The following is a 27,012-nucleotide window of genomic DNA, read 5'->3' as shown; positions in this document are numbered from 1 at the left end:
AAACACTTTTGTTTTGGTAAATACTCGTTTATCTTGAAACGTTTTACTTAAAATAGCATAGAATGCATTTCTTGTTGCTAAAGTAAATCACTAAACGGTTCTGCATCATCTGGTGGAACTCTACTGGCAGGTACTGGTAGAATCAGCCCACGAGTAGGAGCTCCTTAACTCCCACGAGCAGGAACGGCAGGCGGCCCTGAGACGCAGAGCGGAGACCTCGCTCAGAACCGCTGCACTGTTTCTGGATGGCACCTGGACTTCCGGGGGCGGGTCTTCGCCTGATCTTTACACCTCGCCAGGCACTGACGCCTGACCTCCTCGCACCAGCGCGTCTGACGACCCCTCTGCGGTCCCCCGCCGGCTTGCGGTTCCTGCTCACTTTAGGGAGCCCTGGGCCTCCTCTCCCGGCTCCCCGCCACCATGAACCAGCGGGGGAGGGACGCACGGCACCCGGCGCTGGGTCTGCAGGTGCCAGGTGCCCCACGCAGCAGCATCTCACACCCAGGCCCCTGGGGGAGCCAGAAACACAGCTTCTCCATCTAGGCTACTGGACGGCAAGAGTATGAACAGACGTGCGCTGTCCTGCAGAATTTCCCCCAGCAAAACAGAGCTCATCGCCACTTGTTTCAGCTGGGGAATGCCATCCAGCAGGCTTCAGGGCGGGGGTGTGGGTCCAACACACACCTGCTCGAGGGCGAGCGGCTCTGCCCCGTGTGCTGCTTGCAAGGCTGAACCGCCACCTGGGAGCGCCAACGGGCTGGAGACACTGCGCACTCGCCGGGGTCACCTCTTCCCCGTCACCCTCCAGCCACACGACGCTGCCCTGGCCTTCCCTGCAAGGAGACTCTGACCCCCTCCCTGAAGCCTCTGGTGACGGGGTGGACAGCCATCACACGATATAAACCTGAACCTCATCAAGCACAGGGAACGAGCACGAAGACCAGGCTGAGGGTTGTGCTCAACAAAACCAAAAACGAGCTTTCTCAGTGGTTCTCAACCAGGGACTGATGTGATGAAAAGGGTGCTGGAAGAAGGCGCCCTACAAGTTCCGAGAAGCGTGGAGAGGAGACGTGTGACCAGGAGCAGGCTCGTGCGCCGAGGCGCGAGAGCAGCCAGGCCCGAGGGGCGCAGACTTCCTAGCCCATTTTCCCTCTTAACCATAAGAGGAAACCTCTTAAGCACCACAGCCTCACAGTGCGTGGTCAAAGACTAAGCCCTGTCCACCTCTTTTCGACTTCCTGAACTGTAGCCCGCCAGGCTCCTCTGTCTATGGGATTTTCCAGGCAAGAATACTGCAGCAGATTGCCACTTCCTTCTCGAGGGGATCTCCCAGACCCAGGGATCGAACCTGTGTCTCCTGCACTGGCAGGCAGATTCCTTCCCACTGCTCCACTTGGGAAGCCCTCACAGGCCCACACACCCGTGATGAATGGTGACAGCACCTGCGAACAATGAGAAGCGCCCCAGGAGCTCGCACGGGGTTGCCAGGGACGGCCTCATCTAAGGGAATTACAGAAGAGCCCCCCAAAGCCCCCAGATGCCCGTATCGGGCCTCCCTGAATCCCTGTGCACTGGAGGATCACGTGGAATCAATCATAACCACGTGACAGAAAGACGGATGGCTGCTGCCGGCCTCACGTCTGTTGTACACACACACACACACACACACACACACACACACACACGCGCGTGTGCCAGAGAAACATTATGCCTTCCACGCAGCAACCTTGTCAAGAAACCCTTTCATCAGACAAGAAATCTCGGGTGAAAAATGAAAAGCCAGCATCGATTTCTATGTACAGCTGATTTTATTTACAAATAGAAGCCAGATAATCTTGTATTTAAATGGCAGAAGTTCCATCACTCATGATCAGAGAAGTGACATTTGAAATTTATAAAGTTTCACACTACGATTCAATCTCTTTTCCAAGGAGGAAAAGAATCTGAAGTTTGGGAGGAAAGACTGAAAAATACGAGAACAGTATCAGAGTGGGGAAATGATGAATTGATGCTGGGGCTGAAATACGTCTCCAGTAGGCACATTTCTCTTTACAAGACACAAAATGCGTCCCCAGGCGACCTGAGGGGCTCTCAGATATGAGGTTCCCGTTGTTCAGCTCCAGGAAGGGCTTCTGCTTTCTTTGTCAATTCCTAGGTTAGCAAGGGGAACAGGGATCCACACGGTTTTCTTCAAGAGAATCGTTGTAGCTGATTTACGCGCATTAACCCCAAGGGCCTCAATCTTTTGTTGCCTGCTGTTCAGTCGCTGAGGTGTGTTCGACTCTTTGCAACCCCATGGACTGCAGCACGCCAGGCCTCCCTGTCCTTCAGTGTCTCCCGGAGCTTGCTCACATTCATGTCCATCGAGTCGGTGATGCCATCCAACCATCTCATCCTCTGTCGTCCCCTTCTCCTCCCGCCTTCAATCTTTCCCAGCATCGGGTCTTTTCCAATGAGTCAGCTCTTGGTGTCAGTCTTTAGATGACATCTTAGAAAAGCCTCACTTGGACCACTTCAAATCAAGCAGCTGAGCTGAGGCCTCTCCAGCCAGTGGGGTCAGGAACACTTGCTGTGACAAGAGCTCCGGAAAAGCCAAGGCTTGTGGGGGACGCTGGTGACAAGTGCATCCCCACGCCCTGTCCTCTCACTCCCGGTGGAAGGACCCCACTTCACCTGGGACAAAGGGGTCCTGGCGGAACCCAAGTCCCCTGCGTAGCCTCCGCCTGGGGCGGCTGTCTTTGCAGCAGACCGTCCTTGAGGGGGTGACCAGAACGAACCTCAGATCAAAGCCCTGCCCCAGGCTTTCCCCTCCAGGTCCCACTCTGCCCCTGTGCATGTCCCCAGAGTGATTTTATGCCTGGTAACACGGTGCTCACTCGCCTCTACCTCCACCCCCAGAATGGGCGTGGCACTGGGCACCAGGCGGGCGTCTGAGAAGGCCGTGTGGGAGCCGGCTGAGCCAAACGGGGCCTGCAGCTGGCTCGAGGGCCAGCCAGCTTCCTCAGCCACCTCCTGCTGCACATGAGGCCCCAGATGCCTTTTGCCCCTGACCTGCCAACTGCGTCCTCCCCAGGCACCTGTGTAAGAGCCTCCCTGCTGATACATGGGGGCGAAGGATTCCATCAAACCGCCAGGCCCTGGGGGATTGGCTCCTCTGCGAAAACCTCAGCCAGTAGCCCAGCTGACCTCGGGTCTAGCAGAACCCCACCCACAGGGGCCCCACCCATGGTGGCAGGACGCCCTCCGGCTCTCAGCTCCCTCTGGGACCCAGCACCACGTCCTAGAATGCCAAGGTCCCTGAGCTGAGGATGGCAGGGCGGTGGGGCCAGCCACCCACACGCCCCACGTCACTCTAAATCCGATGCCCTTTAAGAGGCAGGTTCCTCTGAACTCAGTTCTGTGGACAGTGAAACAGCTTGCCACGACGGCCTGCACTATGGGCAGAACCACACAGTCAGCAGCTGCAGCAGAGAGGGAGGTGGGCCTAGTGGGGATCGGACTCTGCAGGGGGGGCCTGGTCCCTCTGAGCCTGCACCATGCCCGCCACGGGCTCCAGGGGCCCATGTGCGCCCCCAGACAGACGCATGCACGCTCGGCGGCAGAGTCAGGGCTTCAGAAGGCTTGAGCAGCTGTGGCGGATGGCGGGACCTGGGTGGGGCTCACCTGGATGCCGTCCAGCAGCCGGCTCATGCACCAGTACGTGTCAGCCTCCACGTTGCGCAGCACGTCCTCAGGCACCCGGGAGATGTTGGCGGAGTCCGCGTCCTCGTCGTCTGCGGGCAGGGGAGGGAGAGACAAGGAGCCGTCAGGCCTCAGGAGGATGTGTGCTCTGCTTACAGGAACGTGCCCCCCTCCCACCCAGGACCCCCTCCCTCCACTTCTCTCGCTCTAACTGGACGACTTGTCTTCACCTCATCACTTAAACAGGCCTCAATTTTAATACCTAATTAGTTGCAGATAATTAATATTCTGAATCCTCTCCAATTAATTAACATAATACATTGTAAAGCGTTGCTTCCTGGGCATTTCACATCCTAAGAAGAGGGGATCTAAAATATATTATTTATTCCTAACTGACATCAGAGTTTTTCCATAAGATTTTTTAAAAATTCTGCTTCTAATGTATTCACAAATTCACTCAGTATTAAGCCCTCTAAAAACCTGCTTCCAAGGTGAGACTTTCCAAAACCACACTGGATAAATACTGCTGCGCTGAGAGCAGACACCAAGACAGCAAAGACACAGATGTGTCTGAAAGGAAGAACAGGCAATGGCGCTCTAAGTAATTTCTTCCTTCAAGTACAAAAATCTAATGAGAAAGCATAACTTAAAAGTTTCACAATGCAAAACAGATGCCTCATTGGAATGGCTTATCAGACATTTGAAGAAACTGATTTTAGATTGTTAGAAAAATTGCTATCATCCAGCCTAACACTCATAAATGTTTAAAAAATTGTGTCTCCTTATTTCCAAAATTTTATTTACTTTTGTTGTATTTTGCAAATATGCATGGCATCCTTGCAATGAAAATGTTCTTTAAGAAAAGAAACATTTCAGCCTGGAATATATTTAGAAAGTTTTAAGTGGATAAAAATGACAATAATTATAATAATGATAACTGCTAACCTGTATCAAGTGATTATTATATATGCCAGGCACTCCATCGTGTTTTAAATGCACTGACTTTATCATGGCCACCATTGCACCCCTGAGAAAATGGGGCACAGAGACGCAGCAAGCCAGCCTGGAAATGGGGGGTCACAGCGTGGACCCGTGTCTGCCCCCAGGCTGTGGCCAGGCCTCTGCATTCAGGCACGCCTCACACCTGGCACGGCCGGACCCCCACCCCGTGCGAGGCTCGGGGAGCCGCCGTGGACACCCTCCTGCTCTGTTCTCTGTTCACAGCAGAAGTAAGAAAGTGAAAACAGGGTGGGCGTTTCCAGGCCGGCAGCCCACAGGAGAGCCCACTGGCTGGGCCCTCAGGAGCCCAGATAGGCTGCCACGGCCCCGACACACGCACACCCCTCGGGGCACAGCCTCACGGCCATGTACACCACACAGCAGCTCTGGCTCCAAGGCCCTGCAAGCCCCTGGGAGCGCATGTGTCCTTCTGTGCAAAGGAAAGCAGCCCTCAGTCCCTCCTTCATCTGCTCCCTCACTCACTCAGCAGGCCTTTGTCGCTTTGGTCTAGAGCCTTCTTTTATTGAGATATAATTCGAGTGTACAATTCAGTGGGTCTTAGGACCTTCATGGGCTTAGGTGGCGTCGCCACTATCTAACTCCAGAATGTTTTCATCACCCCCAAACACAGCCTGAGCCCAGCAGCAGCCCCTCCCAGCCCCAGGGGCCCCGGGCAGCGTGCCGCCTGCCCCCGGACGTCCTGTGTGGCCATCTCAGGCCAGTGGACACGGGCCACACGGCCTGTCCTGTCAGGTGGTCCTCACTGCACACGAGGCTTCCAGGCGTGCCCGAGCCTCCCCTCCTCTCTGGGGGAGAATGACCTCCCACAGCACGCACGGGCCACGTCGTTTATCACCGCTCCTCAGTGGGCACTCCCCACACCCCTACACTCCAGACCCTAGGGTGCAGAGATGAAGAGGAACCAACGCCCCCAAGCAGCTGGCGGATTAAAGGGGGAAACTACTTCAGAAATGGAAAACGGCCAACGGGGAGGGCTTTCTGTTTGCAGCCAGGCCCCGGCGGGCAGACCCACGTGGGCTGCCCTCCCCTCTGACGCGGGACTGGGGTGAAACGTGTTTCGAGGCCGGCTCCGGGCTCCCCCCCAGCCCAAGGTGCCCGTGACCCTGCCCCCCGGGGGCTGCAGGCCTCGCTCTGCCCCCAGGCCGGCCCGGCCAAGCACCCGGCCTCGGAACTCTGTCCTGGAGGCCCATGTGCCCATGGGCCCTGAACGCCCTGGGGACAGAGCCCGCCTGACTCTGCACACGGCGTCTTCTCTGCTGGTTGACAGGCCCCCCCCAGGGCTCCCTGCACTGCGCTGTCTGGGCTGCGGGCACCAGGTCCCGCCCAGCATGACGTCCTCCTGCTTCAAGACTGAGATCACAGACAGGAGTGGAAGTGGCCTCCTCGGGCCACAGACTTCCCTGCTGGGAAAACGGCTTGGGCAGGATCGACTCGGCTTCCCCTGAACCAGAAGAGAGCTGACCGCTTTCTAGTCTCAGGGCGCCGGGTCTACAACAACCCGAGGACTCCTTGGGAGTGTCTTTCCTCCACGTCCTCGCTTTCGGGGGTCTCCAGACCATTGAGCTACAGGGCCTCACCCCTCTCCAGGTCACAGAGGAGGCGGGGCCGCCCAGGTCAGGACGGCGGGGGGTGGGCACCTGTGGGAGGCAGGCGGGCGCCACGGCGAATGTTCTTGGTCTCTTTAGCGGGCTTATTATTGGATCCCAGGAAATGTCGCGGCCTATGCCAGGTGTCACTCCCCGCGACAGGCCATTTGTTCCTCTCAGACGTAACGAAGCACTGGCGTTTAACTCAGACAGCCCCCACGCCCGTCTGTCTCCTGCAGGTCGAGAGAATCGGAATGACCCCTGCTGTCAGAATGAGATAAATACCCTCCTGCCAGAGAAGGCGCCCCCAGCACAGCAGAGCACTGGGAACAGCGCAGAACCTTCCAGAAGCCCCGGGCTGGGACTGCAGTCAGAGTCGAGGGACAGAGCAGAAACCACGGCGGCTGCCCTGGCAGGGGGCACAGGGGGGCACTGGCGGTACCGGGGCGGGGGGGGGCGTGGCTGGACCAGACACCAACAGAAAAGCAAGCGCAGCAAGGCTCTGACTGACAGGCCGCATGCTGACCCCTCAGCGAGCTCACACCACGGGGCGACGCCAGCTCTCGGGGTCAAGACCTCCTGACCCCCGGGTGCACACCTGCCCCCAGAGCTTGCCCGCTGCCCTTACGGCCCGCAGGGCGGTGGGGCAGTGGGGCAAGGGGTCTGCACCTCAGGTCAGCGGGACTTGGTGACGACGGAGAGGCCGAGGCCAAGGAGACAGGACACGGAGGTGAAGCATCCCGGCCACCGGCCCGGGTTCAGGGGAAGAGACAGGACCCAAAGGGCAGAGCTGATGAACTCACAGGGACAGCAGAGCAGACAGACCCGACCAGCGCAGGAGGGAGTGAGGCCTGCACGGCTACACGGCAGCAGGCGTGTCCGAGCAGCAGTGCTGCCCCGGGACCTGGGCCGTGTGGACATCCTGACCCAGCCTGTGAAGACGCTGCAGGCGCAGGGGGTGAGGGGCTCCGGGCCCCCAGGATGGAGGGGGGCCCCCACACAGCCTCCCCAACTCCAGGCAGGGCTGAGCCCTCCCACCGCCCCGGAAGCCAGACACTCAGGGCCACGGTGGACTCCAGAAAACGGTGTTTACAACAAACAGCCTACTTAAAATGACAGAACGTAAACCAAACGGTTCATCAAAACCCGGCCAGATTCCACTCTTACCTTTACCTTTTAATCACAAACGGACATGAACGCCGGCGTGAGCAACTCGGTCTCGAAGCTGCACCCAGCCCTCCTCCCCAGCTTGTCCGCACACCTCGCTTCCGGGCCAGGCCTGTATCCTGGGGACACCAAGCTGGGGAAAGACCTCTAACCCCACGAGGCCTTCAGAGTGCAGGGGGCAAGCACACAGGCCAACCCCAGGGAGGCGGAAAAGGTGCTGACGCCCACGGTCCTGGGCAGAAGACCCGCAGTCCCGAGCGGACCTCAGTGAACACGAAGGCGCACGACAGGGAAGACAGACACTTAATTAGAAACAACCTCGCTCGCCGCCTTGGATCACAGAAAAGCTTTAGGCGAGGGTTTGCATAAATTCTTTGAAAATGCTGTCTGGCCGTCTGATTGTTTAAAAAGCAATTTGAAAAACAACCCCAATCTTTATCAACAGCTCCATTCATACGGAAAACTCCAGAACTGCAGGTCAGACACGCACAAGAACACGGCTTAGACGGCGCCGCAGAGAACCCGGGACGCCCCGCGTGACTGGGGGGCAGGAACCCACCGCTCTCTGTTTTCCACAGAAAGGTGCAGAGTAAGAAGTCAGCACCTGCTTTCATGGTGCAGTTATTTAGCAACGGGCGGGGGGTGGGGGGCCCCCGATGCTGTTTAAGCCACTGGGAGAGTTTAACTAAAAGTCTGTCTTTTCCACAAACAGCCCTGGAGCGAAAGGTCCCCATGGTGGTGGTACTGCCCTTGCAAACCACGAGAGGCTTCAGGGTGTTTGGGGGTCAGAAGGATTAGGGGATCCGCTGGCTTTTGGTGGGGGGTGGTGCCAGCCATCCTCCGCCAGACACAGGAAACAGAAAAATGGAAGAACAGAGCCTCGTACGGAGAAAACCACAGAGGGATATGAGGGCTGCTTTGAAACATCCAAAAATCCGTCTTGGGTAAATATAAAGCAGGACTCTCCTGTGCAAGCTTCCGTGTCCGGAAGAAAGAAAAGGTGAGTGGGGAAAGAACAGGCAGGGTGAGGAGCTCGAAGTCCTGGGACACCACGACAAAGAGGCAGTCATGACGGCCGCCACCACCGACAGTCAGACGGACAGACAGGTGGACAGAGGGCTTCTCCTGCGTTTCCACAGTGTGTCCTCTGTGCCGGGGTCTGTTTCACGGGAAGATGCCCACAGGGGAGAACACCCCACCCGGCAGACGCGGGGCTTATGGGCAGGGAAGGTGCCGGGCGGGGCAGAGCCGGAGTCGGGGCTCGTCCGCTGGGCATCGTGGCCGCGCCGGACCAGGAGAGGGGGCCGGGGCCTCTGACTCCACGCGGACAGGAGGGAAGAGCCCTGGTAGCCAGCCTCCTGGCACGGCGACAACTCGGGAGAGGCAGGGCTTCCTGCAGAAGAACAGTAGCCCCCGTCCTCTCCTCCATCAGCAAGAGAGCCGGTCCCTGCACAAGCTCCCCGAGCTGCGACATCCTGGGCGGGACTGCCGCGGCCTCCCTCTGCCCCCAGGAGACCCGCCATGGGCAAGGCCGGGGACACGGGCTGGGGCCTCACTCACGGGGGTGGGGGCCAGGGAGCTCTCAGCGGGCGTCCCCACCAGGTAAAAGCAACAGGGCGGCCTGCCAACCAGAAGGGGGAGACGGCTCACAGTTAAACACCGCCAGGACGCTCGCGGGTCCCCGGACACCCACACAGGATCCCACCCACACAGGCTGGAGGGCGCCTCCCGCACCACCAGCTTCAGGAGGAGAGCCGGCCCTGCTGGGGACAAGCGAGGGCGGGGAGGGGGCCAACGCGGCCGTTATGACCACGTCCATCACCCACCACGCTCGAGCCCTGCCTGCAATGAGCCTCTTGGGGTAATCGGGAGCTTAACTGGCGATCAGAAACACCCCCTTCTCTATCAGCAAGCTGGAGCCACTCTGCGGTCTAATCTTCCGTGCATCCCTCGACCTGGAAGGTTTAAATTTGAAACGCTGACACTCTGGTGATAGAGACTCCGGCACTTAATTACATAGGTTTGGGCTCCAATGTAGGGGAAAAGTCCTGCTTTGGCGAGAGAGGCGTCTCAAGACCATAAATTCACGAAAACTCCTTGGCCCGGCACAAATGACAAGCGTGATGATCAGACTGGCTGAGCAGTAGGAATGCTTAATTCTAACATAAGTAACATAAAGGCAGCTCAAGGGTACAGATCACAGGCCATTAGAGCTTCCGATTCTGCGATGGGGTTGAAGACCCGCAGCCCTCGGCCGTGGGCAGACGAGGACCACGGGTCAAGGACAAAACAAGGATGACGCGCTCCCTCGGGTCAGGCAGGCCAGCACCCTTCGGCCACGGCCGACTGTCCGCCTCCTGGCCCTGACAGGGACCCTGATGACAAGGACCCGCCTCTCACCACCAGTGGGGCTCTGTTCCCGTCCCCTCGCGCCCCTGCACACCCCCGTCATGGGTCTCCAGCCCCGCGGAGCGGCAGCCCGAGCAGAAGGCATGGCTCTGGGGGACAGGACACGGGGGGCGGGGGCGGTGGGCAGGCAGCCGCAGGTCTCCTCCTGGAAAAATGCAGTATCTCACCCCAGGGCCAAGGCCTCTGGGAGCACTTGGGAAAAGGACAAGGTTGGCGTGGGGACTGAGATCAGGCGTGAAGGGAAGCTTCGGTATCCTTGTGACTCTTGCTTTTATAATGTCGTTTTGATAAAAAGAACAATGCTTAATCTCACAGCATTCTTTTGGCTTGATGGGCTCTTTGATTTTTTCCCATTACGCTGTGAGTAGAGGTTTGGTAGTGGAACTGCCATTGGTTCAAATACTGATTGATTCTCTTAACTCGTATTGAGTACTTGTTTGTGCAAGAAAACGTGGGGACCGGAAAAAGGTAAAGATGAAACAGAACCACCTGCAGAGCCTGGAGGAAGCGGGGACCAGGCACACGCTCACTCACCGACTCACCGATTCACTCGCTCTCTGTTTATCCATCTCCTTCACTGACCTGATTCATCTCTGGGGGGGTGCACCGCACACGGCCATGTCTGCGAACAAAGAAACTGCCGCGTGCAGAGTGAGCGGAGACCGGGCTCAGACACGGCCGGCAGCTGCGCGGACGTCCACACGGCCAGGCCGGGCCAGAGGTCCTGAGGCTCCAGGGCACCCGGCCCAGAGCTGGCCTTCCTTAGCGGGAAGGGGGGCTGTGGAGACCTCGGTGCCCTGGAGTCAGTGCGCACGGGGCAGGGCAGCAGGGATCTGGTGGAGGACAGTGCTGTGGGCGGAAGAGACGCTCCCAACCAGAGCCTGTGAGCCGCCACCGCCACCTGAGTGTCTAGGCTGCACGACACCCCCACCAGTGAAGGCACTGCCAGGGAACACGTCAGCTCCACGCCATGAAATGCCAGACACTGCTATCACCTGCAGAGGACAGGGGCAGGCCGGGTCGCGGCACTGCCCAGCTACATTTCTACAGCACGCGTCACCAGCCGCGTCCCTCCCCACGGCTGCACCTGCGTGCCTGTCCCCCAACTGCAGTAAGAGCTCCGAGAGCAGGGCCATGCCCACCTCACTCTCCATGTCCCCAGCCCCTCCACTCACACACAGCAGACACCCCCAAACCCCCTACCAAGTGCCTGACGGCCTGCTGCCAGAGACCCACGGCCCAGGACGGAGGGGGCACTCCACCTACAACTCGGCCCAGAGCATGGCACGTACGCCAGCACGCTCTATGAAGAGCAAGAAAAGAGTTTACCCGAAGTCTCTGGCTAAAGGAAATATCCAATTTATCACTGAACTTAAGCTTCAACACTTTGGCCACATGATGCAAAGGGCCGACTCATTGGAAAAGACCCTGATGCTGGGAAAGACTGAGGGCAGGAGGAGAAGGGGACGACAGAGGACAAGATGGTTGGATGGCATCACTGACCCAATGGACATGAGTTTGAGCAAGCTCCGGGAGTTGGTGATGGACAAGGAGGCCTGGCATGCTGCAGACCACGGGGGCACAAAGAGTCGGACACAACTTAAGAGACTGAACAACGAACAATAACTTGCTTCCACGAATGGCAATGGAAACCAGTCAGTGAAGGAGGATTCATTCACACTGAAGAAGGCGTTCTTCCAAATGAGGTCACGTGCAACCTGCTCCAACAGCCTCCTTCCCACAGAAGCCCAGGGCTCTCTGAACAGGCCAAGCTCCTCTGATCCGGAGGCTCCCTGAAAGACTTCAGCAGGTGCTGACCTCACCTTTGAGAATCACGGGCACACCGTCTCAGGAAAACAGCTCCCCAGGGCCCACCTCTCCCAGGAGAGCAGGCCCTCTTCAGCTCCTGCCCTCTCCCTCGCTCAAGAATCAGAAGCAGGGCATACACGGCCTTCCCGGGGCTCACAAAGATCATGAAACCCACGCCGTTCATCTGAGACACACCAGTGCCTGGACGCTCACATGCTCACAGGATGAACCCTCCCACACCTCCTCACTGCATTAAAGGGCTCAAGCCCCTCATTACTCTAACGAGGAAAGGGGTGGAGGACTTCGGGTTAAGACCTTTCTGACCGCGCGTCTCCAAGCAGAAGCAGATTCTGTAGACAGGCTCGTCCTTCAGGAGGCGGACAGCAGTCATTTAAACAGAGAATGAGCTTTCTGGAGTCATGATCATCTGATGAAGACAAACTGATCATAAATCAATCCACTCAATTGATTTACTCCCTTTATGCAATTAAGTCAAAAATAATTCCTCAAAGGATAAACGGGTCTTTAAATCAATCAGCAAAATGCTCGCTCACTCAAATCATCACTAATGCAGCCAGATGGAAAGAAAAAGTTGACCAACAGGAGACCCTCCTTGTTCCCGAGGGTTTGGGTGGACTGCACTCAGAGGGGCTGGAGGAAAGCTTGGGGTGCGGCACTGGGGCAGAAAGTCGCCCCCAGAGGGGCGTGTAGAGGCGCTTCCCCCAGTGTGACGCTGGAATTCTGACTTCTCAGCTCAGAGAAAGACCATCCCAGGGAAAAGCCCAGCACAAAAGGGAAACCCGGTCTAGATCACCACAGTCAAATATAAAATGGTCGTAAGCGAAAAACTGAGAAAGTAAAACGAACTGGATAAATATCTGCAGCACGGCACAGGCCAGGGAGAGACATCAAACAAGCTACAGAGAGCTGCCTCCCAGCAAGAAAAATACACACGCAAGCCCGGCGAAAACGAGGGGACACCTGGAAAGGACACTTACGAAAAAGTCAAACACAAGGAAGCGATCAGCAGCACTAGCTATCAATAAACTCAAATAAACATAACCAATTTAATAAACATAAAACGGTAACACTTCACAGTTTAAAGTACCCACCACGGGTACAGGGGAAGAGAAACAGACTCGGGACCCACGCGGGGCACTCACAGTACAGGCGTTCTGCTCAGGGAAGGACGCACAGGCTCGGGCACAGCGGGTCAGAGGCCACGAGCGCCCACGGAGCTCTGCAGCGCCCAGGCGGGAGGCAGGGCTGAGCGGGGCCCGCAGTCCTGTCCCACCACCCTGGGGTCTGCCGGAGGAGCTGGGCTTCCCCACCCAGGCCCCGACATCCCAACTCCATGAGAACAGGCGGGGCACCCCAGGCCCAGGTCAGGATGAACTCGGTGCTGTTCCACCCAACTACCAAGGCCACAATGAGAGCCCAGACGCGCTCTCCAGGAAGTCACTCCGTGAGCACCTTGGCTGCTGGGGCACAGAGATCCTTCTGTGCCAGCCCATTAGAAGAGCCAGCAGCCCCACCTTACAGGCATGAGTCTGAGCAAACTCCGGGAGACGGCAAAGGATGGGGAAGCCCAGAGCGCTGCAGTCCATGGGGTCGCAACCAGTCGGACACAACTGAGTGACTGAACAAAAATAAAGCTGAATGGCCTCCTTTCCACATTGTTTGGAAACAAACTTCTGTTCAAAATAATCTAATCCATTGTGTGGCTCTCCAATTTGTCCATAAGAGGAAATTTTCCCTCAACAAGAGCCCTGGGGCCTCCTTTAAAATATGGGGCCCTTCCTTCCCTGCTGGTCAGGTGGCCTCCCAGCTCACAGCCCAGCAAATGCTTGGGTCCCCGCAGCCTGGGAGGGGAGTCAGCCTCTGGGTGTCGAGAGGTCCTCAGAAGGCCTGGCTGCAGGCAAGTCCCACAGGTGGGCCTCTTCTAATTCGTCCAGGCATCTGTTTTGCAAGCAGCACGCCCGTTCTCCACCCCGCCTGTAGGAGCATTCAGATGCAGAAGGGTGTTGCAGGCGGCGGCCCCGCCTTCCTGCACGGCCGGCACAGAACAACTGTGGCCACTGATGGGGTGGCGGGGAGCCCCCCACACCACAGAAAGGCATGTCCCACACTCGGGTCACAGCTCCCAAGTCCCAGGCGGACCGTCCACGCCGTGTCCCACACTCAGTCACAGCTCCCGCGTCCCAGGTGACCATCCACGCCGTGTCCCACACTCAGCCTGCAGCTCTCGCGTCCCAGGTGACCATCCACGCCGTGTCCCACACGCAGCCTGTAGCTCCCACGTCACAGGTGACCGTCCACGCCATGTCCCACAGTCAGGTCACAGCTCCCGCGTCCCAGGTGACCGTCCACGCCCTACAGAAGCACACCAACTCCTGCAGACCCGAGACCCGAGCAGGGGGAGGGCAGGGGCAGCCACAAGCTTCTCCCAAGAGCCCTCGGGTGGACTGAGGGGCTGGACGCCTGGCTCCATGCCTGCTTTGAGCCCACGCCCAGGCTGAGGACGAGGGCACAGGGACGGCCTCGCTGGGCCCCCAGACCAGCCCAAGGGCCTCACGGCCTGTCCAGGGCAGAGCCTGGGCTGGGAGCATGGTCAACCTCGTCAGCAGAGTCACCCGAGCCGCCACGCAGCCATTGCCCTGCGCACCTGGAGGCCAAGAGGAGAAGCCGACACGGACACGGGTCCTCGAGGGACACAGTCCTGCTCCCCAGTCACAGAAGAAAAGCTGATGAGCTCACACCTTTAAATAAAGGGCAAGTTAGCCACAAATTAGCTGTCATCTCAAATGCAACCAGGCCACTGAGTATTCCAGCATTCCAGCTCACCCCAGTTTTTTCTACGTGGAGTTTTCTCTCAGCTTTTTCTGTAGCGATGGTTGCATTATAAATATAAACATGCGTCCTGCTGGAAGCTGGCCTTGGTGGTGAGGGTCTTCCACTCTATCACACGCCCTTTGAAGCCATCTTTCAGGATGCTGGTTAACAGGCCGGGCCTGGAGCTCTGCCGGCTCCATAACCACCTCGCTGCCCTGGGCTGCAACGTCATCTGAAGACTTCTCCACCATCAGGACCACATCCGTGGACATCTTTCTTGCACAAGGGGTCTGATCCACGTTGAGAATCGTTTGCTTACAACAAGCATCTCAGATGAAACTGGCAGGTGAAGAGTAAGTACATTTTCAGGGCTCCTGGCAAATCTTACTAAAATATTTTGAAGGAGCATTTGGAATTTACACCATAGCCAGGATGCCCAAGATTGTGGCCCCACCATCTTTCATCAGCGGTTCCTTCTTTCCACCTCTGGGAAGGCTCAAACAGCTCAGTAAAATGAGGTTTAATTTACACTGTTTTGCATTCTGGTGAGGTTTCGCGTTTTCGCGGCCGCTCCTTAAGCCCATTTCGGACTCACTGAGTTATCAGCGCAGCCCTGAGGCGTGGGGCGGAGGTGGGCACTCACCCCCAGGAGCGGGCTCTCCGGGTTGGGATTTCAGACCCCCGGTCTCCTGCTAAGCGCAGCCCTCGGGGCAGAGGCCAGGCCTCCCAGCAGACAGGAAGGGAACCAACTGGCCCAGCTCACCGCAGTTGCAGGATCCCAGTTGCCCCGAGGAAATACGTAGAAACTGAGGAACCCAAATCACAATACCCCAGATGAATCTGTCAAAATACACACACACACAGACACACACACACCTCCCCCGACCGCGGGCTGGCGGCCTGTGCCCGCACGTGGGCGCCTCTGTAACCAGGAGGGCACAGCACTGGGGCTGCTCTCCCTCCAGTGTCTGGGCTTCCTGGGGATGCAGTCTGTCCACGGGCTACGGGGGGAGACCCCCGACCAAGGCCTGGGCCCCATGTCCGGGGGAGGCGGGTGAGAGGTCACTGAAGGAGGGGCTGTGTTAACCTTCTCTCCAGCCTCTATCAACCCAGCTGCCTGAAGAAACGATGGAGTCGCTTCTCTGTCATGTTTGTGCTGGGATTACAAAACGCAAAATTAGGGGTGTGGGCCCTGGGACATTGTGAGCCATGCAGAAAAGGGGAGCTACAGGGTCACCGTGACTACAGCCTGTCACAGTCTCTCGGTTGGTCTCGTGAACACAGAACACGCCACCCAGAGCCAGGCTGCTCCCATAAGTGCTGAGGATGAGCCTAAAAACGCCCGAGCCACTTGAAAAGCTCAATGTTCCACGGATATAAAATCACACAGAAACGCATCACAATCTGCAGGCGCTGGTGACCTCGTGTGCTGGTCCTGGTGGAATCCGAGTGTGAATCCACGGCCATCACTCAACTTGAAGTGAAGTGATAATCAGTCGTGTCCAACTCTTCACGACCCCATGGACTGCAGCCCACCAGGCTCCTCAGTCCATGGGATTCTCCAGGCAAGAATACTAGAGTGAGTTACCATTTTCTTCTCCAGGGGATCTTCCCGACCTAGGGATTGAACCCTGGTCTCCTGCACTGCAGGCTGATTCTTTACCAGCTGAGCATGGGAGCACAACTTCAGAAACACTTAGATGATGCTTGACCTCCATTTCCTACGTTTATCTGAAATTCTTCACTTGTTTTTAAAAAGTTAGACTATTTTTATGTGTTGGTATCTTGAATGTGTTTACTCAAGGGCAGTTAAGAGACTCAACGCAATGCTACAGCTGCCCGGAACAGAGAAGACCCAACACCAACCAACGAACAGTATTTGCAGAGAAAATGAGAAGAGGAGGGTTTGTCAGAGCAAAGCTTCAGCGGCCTGATCGTTCCGTGGTCATTCTCCACGAGCACCACTGAACTCTCCATGCCCGGAGTCCTGGGCAAGGGTTTCTGTTTTGTGCTTTGAGGAAATCTGTTCTCTTAGCTGGAGACTAGCCATTCTCTTCTCTTCAGATGTGTGTGTCTGGTACTGACCACGGGGCCTGCTCACTGTAGGCTGGCTTGAGGGTCCTTAAGCCCAGTATCAAAAAGATGCCAAGAAAACAGATTTCTAAACAGGGGCTCCCCTGTGCCTCGCACACGAGGCCGGTCAGGGTGTAGTTAACGTGCCACCGCCCACGAGCTCAGGTGAGGACAAGCGTGGTTAAGGGGAGGCATGCAGTTAAGGAGCTCGGACGCCCGGGGAGCTGTATCCCAGCCCCAGGAGAATACAGGCTGCAGCCAGGAGTGAGGGCCTTGCTTCCAGAAACTCCCCCAAGGTCAGTATGTCCTCGGACAAAGCAAAGATGGGACATCACTCTTGAGGAGTGGCCAAGCCCGCTGCCGTCCCCGGAACCCAGAGAGAGAAGTGCCTGGCAGACGGGGGTGGAGAAGTCCTAGCTGCCCATGCAGAGCTGGTCCTCACCCTCGCCAGGGGCCTTGCAGATCGGGGCTGGCTGGGCGTTGGAGGAGGGATTCTGAAATAACATGTCTCAACAGCTCAAAATGTCCATAAGGCACAGCTCTCCAACAAGAATGTCACCCGAGGTGGCGGGGGTCCTCTGCCTGCCCACAGATAGTCCCTGGTCCCGCCCCTATGGAAAGATAGGACCAAGCACCCAGGGATGAGTCGGGTTACAGTGCTAGCTGCACGGGACCTCGGAGCGAGGAGAGTGCTGAGAAGGGACTCAGGGGACAGGGCTGGCACAGCGCTGGGAACAGGACAGCTAGCTGCCAGGTGCCAGCCACAAGGAGAACCAGAAGGACCCGGGCCAGGTGTTGATGCCTCTGGGCTGACACGCCCCCAGGAGGCCAGCCGTGAGCACCTTGGAGAGCAGGCACAAGAAGGGGCCCAGGGCTGGGAGCCCCGCCACCACGGTGCCATCACCCGCCTCCAGGGGCAGCTGCTGCGCTGAGGACACTGCCCCCAGCCTGGACAAAGGCAGGAGACGTGCGGGGTACTGGTGGGGGGGTGCAGGCCCGGCAAAGCTCCTGTCCCTTACCCTCTCCAGGGTGCGTCCTCCTGTCGGACAGTCCCTCGGGGGCTGGACCCCTGCAGAGCTCACCCCCAGCCCTGGCGGATCCGTGTTCACGGAGCTGCTCAGCTCCACCTGCTGACCCTTGCTGGTCTGCACTGTCGGGGCCCAGGTGGAGGGGGGAGTTTCCACTGGCCCCCAGCCCCCAGGCCTCAGTGTGCAGACTGGGCGACAGCTCGATGAAGACAGAGGCCCCAGCCTGACTCCAGGCCCCTGTGGACTCTGGAGCAGGGCCTCCACCAGGCACCCGGCCGGATCTCCCCGCCCGCCCGTGGCCTGCCCTGCGCTGGGTGCCCACCTCTGTACCTCCCTCCACCGCCTGCCTGACTAGCCCACATCCTTCAGGACCTAATCCAGGCCACTCCTGCTCCTTGCCAGCGGCGGAGAGGACCTAAATCTGAGGTCCTGGAGAACGGTGACGCCCTCCCACGGGAGCCCTCACATGTGAGTGAGAGGAGACGCTCCTGCCAGAGCCCAGAGGCCTCCACTCTCCCCGCTGCAGGGGCGCACACGGCCTCGCTGACACAACACTCGCCTGGACGCGGAGGGCAGCCCCCACCTGCCGGCCCAGCCTCACCACCTTGGGGCTGGACCAGACATCAGACACAGCAGGGCAACCCCACCAACTGAAGGGCGGCAGGCTGACCCAAGAGAGGGTCTTCTGTCTGGCTACGCCAGGGAAGCAATCTTGCTAACAGCACATTTATTATGACACACGATCCTTGAAAATAATGGTGTGTATTCTGAGGGATACAGAATGTATATAGAGAAAAGTGCCCGGAAACGCACGATACAGCTTCAGCGGACATCGTGGTATAGTTCACTGCGTCACGGTTTGGTCCGTAACGCTCCTACATACGCACATTGTTTAATAAACCAGAACTGAGACTGAATGTGAGGTTCGAGGCCCCACTGCTTTTGTGTATGCTTTGGTCATTTTCACATACTGGAAACACACGGAAATCACGCACCTCCGCTGGCCTATGCGTCGTCTACGGCTGGACGCGTGGGTTTGTCTGGCACCTCTGCAAGGACGAAGGCCTCGACACGGAACCCCCAGCCCGGTCTCCGCGCCTTCCCCCGCCTCCTCCAGACAGGGAGGCGCCCGAGCCTTTCGGGACTCAGAGATTACGGGGTGTCAATCTCATCACACCTCAAAAGCACTGAGCGTTATCTTCTTTAATCGTGGCTAATTTGCTAGACAAAGATAGAACTGCATTATTGGTTTGATTTGCATTTTCATTACAGGGATGCTAGACTTTGGTGTTTTTTTTTTAGAGTACTATTCATTTGTGGTAGCATTTTGCAACATTCCTCCTCATTTCCAGAAAGAATCTTTAAAACTGTATGTTTGCTATTCACAGATGTAAGAAATGGTTCACAAAGATAAACAGTGTCACAAAACCCCACCAGCAAGGAGAGGCGCGGAGCAGCAGAGCAGAGGTTGCTGCGGGAACATAAGCTTCTGTGGGCACGGAACGCTCCCGGCACCACCGAACAAAGCAAACATTTCTGGTCAACCTGAGGCCACCTTTCCACGGAAGGATAAAAGAGAACTAAAATCAGGATGCTGTTCTGCGGTGGCTAGAGAATAATTTATTTTGTTTGGCCTTTCTTACCCAATTCAACATCAGTGTATTTTTAATCAAATATATCAATATGTACTAATTAACCCTGCGTGGGGTGACTCAAAATTAACCAACCGCTTCAATAATAAATCAAAAAACTATAATTGGTATTTTAATTTTTTATAAGTAACATACCATGTAACACCAGAGTGAATACTCTATCACCACCATATAATTACACCACAACATACTCTGAGGCCCATCCTTCACGCTGTTATTAGACTCATAAAATATGCTTCCAAAATGAGAAAAAATAGCTGTCAAGAACTGCATCTTATTATTCAACTATTAAACTTTCTTAATCATCAATCAGTTTAATTGCTCCTGACACAGGTTATAAATAACATTTTGTGGTTCAACAGAACCCTACACGGGTAACCCCATCGTCCCCGGGGCTGAAGAGGAAAAACCCCTCCCGGGATATTCCAGCAGCGCCTGCTTAGCCTTCACTGTCGTTTCCATTTCAATCGGATGTAGCATTCCGAGGCGTGTTGTGGATTTAGGCTGAAGATGTTAAGAATCACTGTATGTAACTGCCTGGCGTTATTCTCAATTAGATCCCTAATGGGCAGACGACCCTTTTCACCTGGTCCAAACCAGCAGCTGAATGCAGACATGACTGCCTGGCTGTGTCCGGCTGCTGTGAGCTCTGGTCCCTCCTCCGACCACCGGCTCGGGGTCCCAAGTTCCGGCCCTGGGTGCCCAGCTTGGCTGCAGCGGACGCAGAGAGGGGACGCAGCTGTGCCTCAGGGGACGGAACACGGAGGGGCGGCGAGAAGGAAAGGCGGGACTCTGGGGTCTTCCCATCAGCGACGCCGCGTGCCAGGCTGCACACGACAGCACATCACCCATCTGCACGGGGCCCTGCTCTCACGGGGTCAGTGCCACGGGGGCAGGGACCCACTGCATGCCCGGGGGCCTGCTGTCTATGGAACGCGCTCACTCGGGCCTGTTCTCCCTGGAAGAACTCTATGACCACGGTAGTCGGCCAGCTATGCAGAGATCTGTGTCAGTGGTGGTCTTCCCTGATAAGGTGAAGGCTGGAAAGCCCCCGAGTGACACCCCCGACACAGGCACCAAAGGGGTGCCTGAGACACGCCGGCTGAAGGCCGCACGGCCAGCCTGCCCCAGGCCTGAACGGACAGGGAGGCGGGCAGTGAGCGTCCCGCGGGAGAAGGGGAAGCCAGCAAGGCTGCACCGAGGAGGAAGCCCACTGACTTCACACTAGGACGATGGGCCGGGTTAGCTTCCAGAGGATTCCACAAATCCTGAGAAGTGGAACAAAAATAATAACCACAGCGGACTTCCTGTAGAAACGAGGCAGGACAAGAGGCAACACAACGATGCTGAAGCACTGGAAGGAAAACGGTCAACCCGGATTTCTAGACTCGGTGAAGAACACCTGTCGTGTGGCCAAACAAATGCTTCTTGACACCAAAACGAGAAAGAGCTACACTACAAAAAACGCTGAAGAAAGCTCTTCGGGCAGAAAGAATACTATCCAAGGGGGAAAGACAGAGATCTACCCAGAGAATGAGGGTGACAGGCCACAGGGCGTGGAGGCGAGCGCGAAAGGTATTTTCAAAAGGTAATTGACCAGAGCACACCCGTCATGAAGATCTTGGCTTCTATTTATAAAACCATTCTCCAATCACAGGGACTGGGCTCCCTGGAGAAGTGGACACACACAGACACACACACACACACACACAGGGCTGTGTCAGAGGGACCCAGGCACCAACTAAAACAGCGCCCAATGGCCAGAGCTCGAACATTCAGAACAAAAGATAATCTAGGGCTACTGGACTACAACCCGAAACGTAAAGGAAACATCCCCGTAGCCAGGCTGGCAGGGGACGGACATGCCCGGGCCAGGCCAGAAAGGGGACGGACACGCCCGGGCCTGGCCAGCAGGGGGACGGACACGCCTGGGCCAATCCATCAAGGGTACAGACACGCCCGGGCCTGGCCAGCAGGGGGACGGACATGCCTGGGCCAATCCATCAAGGGGACGGACACGCCCGGGCCTGGCCAGCAGGGGACGGACATTCCCCGGGCCAGGCCAGAAAGGAAGGGGACAGACACGCCCAGGCCGGGCCAGCAGGGGGATGGACACGCCCGGGCCAGGCCAGCAAGGAAGGGGACGGACATGCCCGGGCCTGGCCAGCAAGGAAGGGGACGGACATGCCCGGGCCAGGCCAGCAGGGGGACGGACACGCCTGGGCCGGGCCAGCAGGGGGACAGACACGCCCGGGCCAGGCCAGTAAGGAAGGGGATGGACATGCCTGGGCCAGGCGGTTGCCACGTGCCCCTGAAGTGATGACAGGAATCATGCTCCCGTGTTCTTCCTCCCAAACCCACAGCCCCAGTCTGATGACAAGAACATCAGGCAAACGCAAATCCAGGGACATGCTACAGAATAACCTGGCGAGTACTCAAGCTGTCAAGGTCACTGAAACCAGGGAGACCTGAGAAAAGGTCATAGCCACAAGGAGCTCAAGGGACACAGTGACTAAAGGCCACGGGTGACCTGGACGGCCCCGGACCAGAAAACGGCCATAGGAAAAGTTAAACTCAGGTCCTAACCATCTGTCAGTATTGACTCCCTAGTTGGGACAAATGTCCCAGTGTGACAGAGGGTGGGGCAGCTGGGGCGGCAAGGGGGCCCGGCCAGGAGAGGGCTGCAGAGGCAGGGGTGGCTGCAGACGGACACAGGCGCGCCTGGCCGTCTCTGCCGCTGGACGCCACCACCCCGCTCCAGGCGTGTGGGAGTGCAGCTCCCTGGCCAGGGACCACACCCTCGCCCCGGCCTGGGAAGACCAGGTCTGCACCACCGGACTGCCAGGCAGTCCCAACAGAGCACATCTAAATCCCGAAACCGGCCCTGAACAGCCGCCTCTCGCCGACTTCGTGCCCTGGACAATGCAGCCCCAGCCTGACCGCCTGTGCACCCACCGGGGCTGGAGGGCCCGGGGGCCTGGAAGACAGGCACTGCCCACCAACAAGGCTCCGCCTTCGAGCCTTCTGCTTGGGGAGCACAAATTCCATCAGCTATAAATCCGATTTATGAATTTTGTATGTATCTGAAGAAAGAAAGAAAAAAAAAAACCGTCAGTTCCCACTGAGCCGCTTGCCCACAGTACCTCTCTGCAGCAACTGGGCAGCTGACAAAAGGCGCTTGGCCCTGACAATGCATTATCACAAAGTCAAGCTTCAGGGGCTCAAAACCAGCACGTGAGGCCGGCCACAGCCCCCGCCCTGCGTGAGACACAACTGCGTCGACCCAGGTGGCGAGCGCTCTTCCAGGACAGCTGCTCCGGCGGTGTATTTTCCATACTCACTGCCCTGGGCAATACTGCACACCCTTGATTATTCTTTGCAAATACATAATACATGAGTCACAAAACCAACTGCAGAGGCCCCAAATTAGACACTGCTGACCAGCCCCAGAAAATGCTATCATTTTAGAATGTTCTTTTCCAGTGGTTTTTGTGTTTTATTGGCGAAATGGTGTCCTATTATTGCAATCATAATGATTTAAATATAAATACCATTAGAGCTGTAATAACAGCCCACATGTACTCGGTGATTTTATTTCAAAGACTTCACGCCACTATACGTACCCTCCATCATTAGCCTCCCAGCGAGACGGGAGGCTGCAAGTACAGCCTCTGTTCTGCGGAGGGCACGCTGAAGGCAGAGAAGCACAGGGCAGGCAGGCCCAAGGCTGTGGACAGACAGTTGGACACTGCAGGCTGCTTTTACCCACGGACACCCACAAACGCACGTGTCCGCCTGCAGGGATGCAGCCTCACACACTTCTCACAGCAAAAGCATACCCTGCACATTTACAAGGAGCGAAGCTGGTGGAAAGCTCTCCTGAGAGCAGCGGCCCTGAACAGCCACGTGCAACCCAGGGACCAAAGACAGGACTCGGGGCGAAGGGCGGAGGGGGGCCCAGCACTGCCCCGCCTCTCCACACACACGAGCGGGCGTGCACGCGGGCGTGTGCCCCTGTGTACATGCGTGTGTGTACACAGTGCGTGCATGGATGCGTGCATGGGTGTGTACGCATGGGTATGTGGCTGTGTGTGTGTGGCTGTGTGTGTACACAGGTGTGTGTACAGTGAGTGTGTGCACAGGTGTGTGTGTGTGTGTATATGTACATATATGTATACACATATATATATCAGTTCAGTTCAGTTGCTCAGTCATGTCCGACTCTTTGCGACCCCACGGACTGCAGCACGCCAGGCCTCCCTGTCCATCACCAACTCCCAGAGTTTACTCAAACTCATGTCCATTGAATCAGTGATGCCATCCAACCATCTCATCATCTGTCGTCCCCTTCTCCTCCTGCCCTCAATCTTTCCCAGCATCAGGGTCTTTTCCAATGAGTCAGTTCTTCACATCAGGTGGCCAAAGGACTAGAGTTTCAACTTCAATATCAGTCCTTCCAATGAATATTCGGGACTGATTTTCTTTAGGATGGACTGATTGGATCTCCTTGTAGTTCAAGGGACTCTCAAGAGTCTTCTCCAACACCACAGTTTAAAAGCATCAATTCTTTAGTAGTCAGCTTTCTTTATAGTCCAACTCTCACATCCATACATGACTACTGGCAAAACCATACCTTTCACTAGACGGACCTTTGTTGGCAAAGTAATGTCTCTGCTTTTTAATATGTTGTCTAGGTTGGTCATAGCTTTTCTTCCAAGGAGCAAACATCTTTTAATTTCATGACTGCAATCACCATCTGCACTGCAGTGATTCTGGAGCCCAAAAAATTAAAGTGTCACTGTTTCCATTCTTACCCCACCTATTTGCCATGAAGTGATGGGACCAGATGCCATGATCTTAGTTTTCTGAATGTTGAGCTTTAACCCAGCTTTTTCCCTCTCCTCTCTCACTGTCATCGAGAGGCTCTTCAGCTCCTCTTTGCTCTCTGCCGTGTGCACTGCTGGGGAAAGGGGCATGAGGCTGAGTGTTGGCCCAGCACGCGGGGCTGCCTGCATCAGTCGGCGTGGCTGTCACCGCCTCCTGGACACTCCGCCTGGTGTCTATGGCCTTCGTGTGGCAGTGTCCAGAGACACCTCTGCCTCCAGGGGGAGAGGCACAGCTTCCCCAGGTCTCCCAGGGCCTCGCAGCAGCAGGATGGGTCCGAGTCAACAACCACTCTTGTTCCTTCTTGAGAAGCTGCCGTTTCTGCCCCTCAGGGACAAAGCCCACAGACAGGAGGCACCTCTGTGCCCGCACCACACTGGGCAGAAACCACAGCCACACAACAGACTCAGACTCGCAGCCATCGGCTGACAGGCCGGGAGCTATCGGCTGACACACCAGGAGTCATCGGTTAACACGCCCAGTGGTTAGGAGCTCACAGCGAGCGGGAAATGAGCAAAGGCAGGCCGTGGCTGTGACCGCGGCCGCGTCCTGGCCCAGGGCACGCAGCACAGGGGGCACCATGGAGGGCAGAAGCAAGAATGGGGAAGCACGGAGTCATGACCGTGTGCAGAACAGACACTCTGGCCAGTTCCTAAGAGTCCATCAGATCCAAATGCCCCGTGCATCCAAGTCGAACTCACCAAAAGAGGGGAAAGTATGGACGTCATCTTAGTAGCCAAGTTAGGAGCTGAAACACACGTGAAAACCTTTTCTGCTGAAAGAGCTCTGACTTCCTGTTTGCTCCCTCCCCTAAAACGCTCTGAGGGTACGCGGTGCGCTGTTTTATCTGCTTGGCTGTGCTGATCTTTCCCGTCCGTCTCTGATGCCCCGGCCCTCCGACCCTGCAGCCCCCAAAGGCGTGTTTCCTAGACAACACGGAGGCTCTGAACAGTGCATTTTTGCAAAGGTACAAAGAGCAGCCTTCTTCATTCACGGCTGGCACTGAAAGGCAAGTTTATCAGGTGGGAGCAGGACTCTAAAAGCCCTGGTAATTTTTCCACATCCCTGCTGAGAGAAAAAGCTCAGTAACCGGTCCCCTAAATTAGCAACAGAATGGAAGGTAGGAGCCCAGTCACCAGGAGAGCCACGTGCCACGAGGGGGAGGCAGGGGTCCGGCTGGGGTCGGGACCTCCAGCCCCCTCGCTGGTCCAGAGTCCGCAGTCCATCGTACACACCTGAGACCGAGGACCCACACCGCTCCAATGGAGAGGGAGAGACAGAGGCTCGGGAGGGGGAGGGGAGGGCGGGCGAGGGCACGTCCGACGGAGGCGACACAGGAAGAAGCCCCGGCCCTGCAACGGAACAGTCCGACGGGCAAACGGTGACCAGCGCGTGTGCCTCCCACATGCCGGGACGTGCGCCAAGACTCAGATGCCCACCTCCAGGATGGCCGTGACCTGCAGGAGGCACCTGTGAGCCTGTCTCTGCCCTTAACCCTTTCTCAGACCCACCGGGGCCCCGTCCTGCCAACCTAAGAGCATAAGGGGCAAAGGCCCTGCAGGAACCCCCAGGTCCGAGCTCAGAAGGCACCTCCCGACCCGGCCGGCGGCCGAGCTGATGGGTCTGAGGGAGGTCCCGGGCTCGTCCTTGGAGACGCGGTCTCGCTGACAGTGTCACGTAGGGTGCTGACTGCGTGCATGTAGCACCTTCGTCCCACAGTCAGACTGCCTGCGAAATCGCTAAGGCACCGCAGGGGCCAGCGCCTGTCACCCCAAGGGCCTGTCTGTGCGCCTCTTGGGGGTTCTTCTGGACAACACAACGAAGGGGCACCTGTGCTCCAGCATTCAACCCTCCCCCTGCTCCCACCCACCGTGCTGCTCGCAAGCCCCAAGGCCATCCTGACAGTCCAATCCTGCAGTCATCCAAGGCCCATGGGCCTGAGCAGCAGACGAGGATGATCCCAGGCGCCTGCGTGTCAGGGACATGGCACCCCCTGCTCCTCGCAGCCCCCTGGCCACCCTCGGCCTTGAGGGAGAAGCATTGTGTGTCCTGGCTGCTCTCCCTCCAGACAGAACACGCTCTGCCAGCGAGGGCAGGAGCGTCACTGGTGCCAGGGGCACTCAGAACACAGCAGTCCAGGCAGGCCCCCATCACACAGGCTGGACCAGGGGGGCAGCCTCGGCAATGCGCAAGCTGATGCTGACCCGCCTGGCAGGGAAAATGAGCCTCAGTGGGGCCGGCTGGTGGATTCAACAAAAGCGCCCCAGTGCCTCATTTTCAGAAGCTGTGTTCACGTCTCTGAGGGGCAAGATAAGAAAGGAGGGTTCATACTAACACAGAGCCGCTAACGAGACAGCTCTTCAATCCAGAGTCAGAATCACACAGAACGGCAGTGCTGCCTCTACCGCTGATAAAAACCGTTCTACAGCACTTTAGGCCACACGTCTACTGTAGAGTAGAGAAGCAACTTCTAATGGAAAATGTGCACAACAGCAGTCAGAAAAATGAGGCTCACTGCAACCCAGTTCCAGCTGTAGGCGTGCAGACCAGCTGCCCCTCCTCCGGGCCCCTGTTCTCCAGAGAAGGACGGAGCCCTGAGCCCCCGAGAAGGCATTGTCTCCGAACACGAGGGGGTAGGAGGCAACACTTCACGGTGAAGACTCTGCGTGGACGGACGTGAGTTGCTCACTCATGTCCAACTCTTTGCAACCCCATGGACTATACAGTCCATGAATTCCCCAGGCCAGAATACTGGAGTGGGTGGCCTATTCCTTTGCCAGGGGATCTTCCCAACCCAGGGATTGAACCGGGGTCTCCGATATTCCAGAAGATTCTTTACCAGCTGGGCCACAGGGGAAGCCCAAAAACACT

General features: G+C 57.1%; 1 protein-coding gene across 2 annotated transcripts in view; it reads right to left on the bottom strand.

The window, feature by feature from the left end:
• TBC1D22A (TBC1 domain family member 22A) overlaps nucleotides 1-27,012 on the bottom strand; it is a 257,407-nt gene that overhangs the window by 96,349 nt on the left and 134,046 nt on the right. For both annotated transcript variants that reach the window (XM_061418890.1, XM_061418891.1), the window contains exon 9: nucleotides 3,664-3,773. In XM_061418890.1, the coding sequence (XP_061274874.1) occupies nucleotides 3,664-3,773 (110 nt within the window). The remainder of the gene's footprint in view (nucleotides 1-3,663; nucleotides 3,774-27,012) is intronic.

The sequence above is a fragment of the Bos javanicus genome, chromosome 5 (assembly GCF_032452875.1).
Source record: "Bos javanicus breed banteng chromosome 5, ARS-OSU_banteng_1.0, whole genome shotgun sequence".
NCBI lineage: Eukaryota > Metazoa > Chordata > Mammalia > Artiodactyla > Bovidae > Bos > Bos javanicus.
Note: the sequence above shows the minus strand (reverse complement) of the source record. Positions and strands in the feature narration are given on the sequence as shown.